General features: G+C 41.5%; 1 protein-coding gene across 1 annotated transcript; it reads right to left on the bottom strand.

The window, feature by feature from the left end:
• Positions 1 to 220: 220 nt before the first annotated feature.
• On the bottom strand, positions 221 to 5,873 carry YIPF5 (Yip1 domain family, member 5). Its single transcript, XM_010073783.1, has 5 exons — positions 5,848 to 5,873; positions 4,555 to 4,721; positions 3,135 to 3,280; positions 1,339 to 1,520; positions 221 to 689 (listed from the first exon to the last, which is right to left on the bottom strand). Exons 2-5 carry the CDS (start codon positions 4,667 to 4,669, stop codon positions 527 to 529), a joined length of 606 nt encoding a protein of 201 aa, XP_010072085.1. The 5' UTR covers positions 4,670 to 4,721; positions 5,848 to 5,873; the 3' UTR covers positions 221 to 526.
• Between the last annotated feature and the right edge of the window lie 10 nt (positions 5,874 to 5,883).

The raw sequence follows: 5,883 nt of genomic DNA, 5'->3' as shown, positions 1-5,883 counted from the left end.
ATACAGAAAATACTCTAATCGCTTGTGTTCGTTTGTGCATTTTGCTTTTCATAAGAGGGGACAGGAAATAGGTTCTTTATTCCTGCAGATTTATTCAGAGTACCCCAAATCTACGGCATCTGCAGTTCTGTTAACTTTAGCTGATAAAAATCTATCCACTTCTAACCACAATCCTTCTCCCTCCCCTAAAAAACCACCCTCCCCCCCACCAACACCAGCCCTCAAATAAACAAACAAAAGTTTCTCTTCTAAAGATACAGGAATGGGCAAGGAATGACATGAGCTTGATGAGCAGAAACAGGTATTAAAGCTATAGACACCTCCGGTCAATTGAAAACAGTATTCAAAGTCCTAAAAAAAGTGAACACGAGACATTTGATTTCATTGTTCCAGATGATTCAGAACAGGTCTAAGTTCTGCAACAGCAACGCTATACAGCTGTTTGCAGCTGCTTCTGGTCCAACTAAATGTTCCAGGTGGATGTTTTCATTTTGGCCCACGGAGTCCAGCGGTTTGGACAGTCTCTTCAGAACACAGAAATGAGAGCAAAGACTCCATACAATAAAGCGCAGGGGTATGCTACTAGAAGTTGTTGTCCTTCCATTGCTAAGGCAGAAATAAAGATTTTGGAAGCAGAAAAGCTGCACCAGCCAATGACTGCAGCTGTGAGAATAATCCCCATCATTCCCCTGTAAAGACAGAAATAGGAAGAGATTTAACATGAGACTTGTGTATATATGCTTACAGGAGTCCTAACCAGACTCCTTCCAACACCTTTTACAGACGTTAAGATGAATTTTAGCATTTATCTTTGACTTTTTAAAGGAAGCAGTTCCAGTAAAGACTCCAGAACCATATTATTCAGCTATGACAGCATAAAAAGACCCTAAAATTAACTTTGTGCATATGAAACGTAAAGCGGTGACTAATGTAACTGTAGCAAGTTCTTGCTTTTCTGTTCTCAATTTCACATAGCTATGAGGAATCATACTGATTCTCTTCTATCAAATTCAAATCTGTATCTGAAATTATAATTACTGTTAGACTTTGCAGGTACTGAGATTTGTCAGATTCAAAGCTGATTAAAACCAAACCTGATACTGTTATTTGAGTCTATCTATTTAATTGACTTGCAGATAAAACTGTGAAAAACATTCACTTCTCTTTCATCGAGTAAATGCCTGAAGACAGTTGATGTTTTTCCACTTGCAACAAATTCCTGTCACACTCAAATTACACACAGTTTCATCACTGACTATGAAAATTCCTTTTAATAACTCCCTTCACCATCTCACAGGAAAGGGACCGATTACCAAACAATTAAGTTTATGTACTTACTGCAGTGAAAATACAATTGCAAAAGTGGAAAGCAGGATCATAGGAAGAAGACAGTATCCCAGGACACTGGCGACGCAGCCGAAGGAGACACCCGTCATGCTCATTAAGTTCAGGAGACAAAACATCCCTAAACATCCGATTGCACTTATTCCATACACATAACCAAACTGAATTTTACCTGCCTGAAAGTCAAGCAGAGACATGCTGTAAGTAACCAGGACAAGGAATGCCTCCCACCAACAGAGGGAAAAGGAAGGCATGTGCAGAGAATATCTCCAGGTTCTTCGTTGCCCCCACCCAAATCCCCCAGCAGTATTTTCCCACACCTTGAATCCAGGACACCTGTATGTTTGAGGCACCCAAGAGACACATTTACCTTAACTTTGTGTATCTTGATGAACAGAGTTCGATCAAATTGTTATTCTTTGATCTGGGCTGCAAAAGCCTACGAATTCTTTAGGGTATGATCAACTAACTTCTGCCAATGTTCTCTGAAGAATACTTGCAACAAAAATCTTTACAGAAGTAGCGTTTAAAGACCACAAAACTTTAAGTCAGGAACTTCTTGACAAATCCAGAGCTAAAGTCCTTTAATTTGTGATGGACTCCACAACGGTATAGCACAACGTAAGTTACAGAAAACTCCCAGAACCAGCTGAAGCTGAGCTTAAAGCACTGTACATGAACGGCAGAATTAAATCCCGTGGATTTTAAAAAGTCAAAATCAGAACTTTGCTTACTAACAAGAGTGCAGAAAGCGTAAGCGCATTATTTCAAAACATACGTATCCTATGTCACCGCCTGTTTTTCCAACAAGGAGATCGGTGTTTCCCTTATAACATCGACCAGAACGCACACAGTGCAGGTGTCCATCCACCCCTGCGGGAACACCGGGCCATGCAGGCACTGAAGCTACAATAGTATATAGCTTCGAGGTCTGTCTCCCACTAACTTCCAAATGAAGCTTACTTATAATCCAGCTCTCCTCCTCCTCAAGTGCTATAGAAAGCGATCAGATCTGCTTTAACCTCTTTGCTAGGCTCAGCGTCTTCTCTTGCTACATTCAATTTATTTTTTAAAAAAAGCACACAGGAGAAAGTGATAATTTCTTAGGAAAAGAATATCCAAATGTTTCTATTATAAACATGTTAATTAATTCTACTGGCCTAGTTTCCATAAGTAAAGGTTACTTACTAAAGGAGGCTTAAAGTGCCCTTGGTACCAAAACACCGTGTTCTAACTGTCGTAGCAATGAGAAATTTTAGGGAAAAATTAAATGCAGTGCCTGAAGACACTTAGAAAAAAAAAAAAAAAACAGATTAAAAATATTGAAGCTTTCAATGACAAGGAAGACTGCCGCTACTCTGTCATTTCGTAATTGGCACTTTTGAGTCATTAAAGCACAATTTTATTTCAATTAAGCTTAACTAAAAAAACCATCAGGCTTCAACAGCTGCTGACCTATTAAGAAGTAAGAACAGTTTGAAAGCAGGTCTATTTCAGAAGTGCTTTACCAGCCTGACTCTTGATACTGAAGTCATGCCTAATGTATCAGTCCTCATGAAATAACTTTTTACACATCAATTTTGAGTTTCCTTGCCTCTTAAATATCACTAGAGAACCATGAAGCCCCAGATTCTCTCCCATGTAGCTACAAATTATTGGTCAGGATGTGGTTTTTTGGCCTCCATGCCAAGAAGTCACTTCCAGTAAATCTACAGGTAATTTGGCTTTTTTCCCAACGTTTCCAAGAATATTAATGGACAAACAGCAATGTTTTGCGATCAATATCTTACCAGTAATAATGTGGCTCCAAAAGTGAGGCAGAAAACCATTGGTCCAGCCAAATCAGTCTCATTCATGATGCTGCCATCTGCTACTTTTAATGGGTGTAGCACCGTTAGTGTCTTCTGCCAGATGTGGTCAAAATTGATCCCCAACTCTACAAGTTACATGAAAAGAATTATGCACATTTATCTCATTTTTTCCCTTCCTGTCACCTCCATTTGCTTCACTCCTAGTCTTCCCTGCCTCTCCACTTTTAAGTCTCCTCCAGATACCATCCTCTGGGACCAGAGCACTGAGTCATTCCATCTTTCCTCAGGCTGCTGAGCATGCAGCCTCCACAGATTCCTCAAATGTTCAAAGTGACAAGGAGGGGGTTTCTAAAGGACCAGGTAAGAGCATAAGCACAGTGTTCAGCCCAAAAGCTCATTTAGCCCAGTACCCTGTCCCTGTAAGTGGCCAAAAGCAGGTATGTGTGAGAGAGTGTAAGCAGAGAACATGCAGATCCCCCAAGTCTCCGATGACTGAAGGCTCAAGGATTTCTGACTCAAGGCAGTTTCTCTGTAATTAATTGCCGACAGTGGATTTCTCTTTCATAAACCAGCCACTGAGCCCACTGAAAAACCCATCCACCCTTTTAAGACTCCGTGTCTCATGACAAGGAGTTTCACAGCACCCTCCAGCCAGGTACGATTTCAAGTCTCCATCTGTCCAGTTTGACCACAGTTGTGCAGCAAACCCTAGCCAGGAATGCAGGCACTGTTTGCCCACCTCGGGCTCTGGGAAGCATCTATGTGAACAAAACAATTTTATGAAGAACACAAACATGCACAGCAGGGTGGAAAGTATAGATACAGGTAACAGGCATCCATAATCTCTCTAACCAGTAACAGTCAGCGTTTCTTCAGCAGTTTGGCACTGACCAATGATGGGTACAAGCTGGAAACTGAAACCATCCATCCAGACACTAACTTTGTATCCATTCTGGCACTCCGGACAGGCTGTGCTCTACACAGGCATTTCTGCAGTGTTTAGTGTTCCTTTTTAGCAATGAGAGACTTCAGCTCTAGCCAAAGAATCAACTGAAACTACCTGCATCAACTTATTTTACAAGAAGTGGGAAATTATAAGTTTTATTGGCAACAAGAGATATGAAGTATTTTGTCATAGGTGCTGTATGAAGTCGGGTTATCCATTTAATGGATTACATCTTCCACACAGCAGCTGGTATGAAGTAATAAAGCACAATTCTGAAACTGCAGAATGCTCCACACACAAACATGTAATTCATATACCAACATACAGGTAAATAAAAAAGATAATTTCAAATCAACTGTGCACTTTCAGAAGTAGGGAATACACACTCTGCTACTCAACTTATCCCCAAATTGGGAAGAGCTTTGGATTTTAGCCATAAAGAACAAGGTATACCTTCTAGCAGAGGAGGCTCATCTTCAAAATTACTTCCATAATAAGACTGTGCTGAGGTTGGAGTGTACGTCTGTGTCGGCTGGTAAATCTGCCCTGTGTAAGGCTGCTGCATCATGTCTGGAGGGACAAATCCGCTCTGTTGGGAGTAGTCATAGCCTCCATACTGCCTACAAAGAACACCACCTCATTATGGACAGATACAGACTTCTATTTTAAACACCTCCCTGCAAAAGCAAAGCTTATTTTCAGTAAATAAGTCACAGCAAACAACACTTCTTTCTTCTTTTTAAAAAAAGGCACATTAGATGCCTTTTAGGCATATATAGCCACATTCATCAGTTCAAACCCTCATAAATAATACTATTAAGCTACACAAGAGAATTCTTGCTATATATATGCTTGTCTTGCTTTTTGGCTTTAAGCCAGAGGCCTGGAGAAATGAGCATTACCCATTGACTAAAGGCAATTACCATGACAGACTGTAGACCTGTAAACAGGTATAAAAATGTACATTGCTACCTTTAATGAAAAAAGCCGAACCAAAGCTATATTCTGCTCCTAAACAACCTCTTTAAGTTATGCTCGACACTAACCATTTCCAAGCCTGAGTACAAAAAGTTCAGGAAATGTGTCCAAAATATTTAACTATGGAAAAACAAATATAAAGAAGGAAAACCCAGAGCTTATTCTCCTTTCTCTCCTCGTGCTAGCAGAGTTCAGCCTCACCACAGCACTGCAATCCTGCTCCACCTCTCCCAGGGATCACCCAGGACATGGACCCAGACAAAACCCTCATCCGGAGGCTGGACACTCACACCGGGCTCCTAGGGGCTCCCCAACCCAGGAACAGGCACCACACTTCCCTGCTAAAGCCTCGGACTCGCCATTGACATTGCAGGCTCATTTTATGACACTGAAACTAATTTTCACTCCCTCAGTGACTGGAGATGGACTTACAGAACGATGATAAAGAGATGTGGAGAATGTTCATATAATTAAGGCTGCTCACATAATCTCTCCTTCAATTTTCTAATCTTTACCTTAAAATGCAGAAAGAAAACTATTCAACTGCTTTATATCTCCATTTACAGAATATAAATTATGCTCTTAATAAAACAGAGCAACAGGAACTCAACAGCAGGCACCCAGAGCTGGCTGAGAGGCCAGTCCTGTTCGGAGCAAGCAGACAATAACCCCAGCAGCGTCCCAGCTCGGGCTCGCTCCCCAGAGCAGCGACCGAAGGGCTGCACACCCGACAGGCGCTGCAGGAGCTGCAGGGCCCGCACAACTCACCTGCTGTACGGCCTCCCGCTGTAATCGTAGGACGGC

The sequence above is a fragment of the Pterocles gutturalis genome, unplaced genomic scaffold (genome assembly GCF_000699245.1).
Source record: "Pterocles gutturalis isolate BGI_N339 unplaced genomic scaffold, ASM69924v1 scaffold39987, whole genome shotgun sequence".
NCBI lineage: Eukaryota > Metazoa > Chordata > Aves > Pterocliformes > Pteroclidae > Pterocles > Pterocles gutturalis.
Note: the sequence above shows the minus strand (reverse complement) of the source record. Positions and strands in the feature narration are given on the sequence as shown.

What these genes read in the sequence shown, in the direction of transcription:
- YIPF5 (XM_010073783.1), bottom strand. Translation starts at nt 4,669, where the DNA reads ATGATGCAGCAGCCTTACACAGGGCAGATTTACCAGCCGACACAGACG. An exon ending in TGAGCCTCCTCTGCTAGAAG is followed by an intron (nt 3,281 to 4,554) that starts GTATACCTTGTT and finishes TGTAACTTGTAG; the next exon opens with AGTTGGGGATCAATTTTGAC. An exon ending in TTGGAGCCACATTATTACTG is followed by an intron (nt 1,521 to 3,134) that starts GTAAGATATTGA and finishes CTTGACTTTCAG; the next exon opens with GCAGGTAAAATTCAGTTTGG.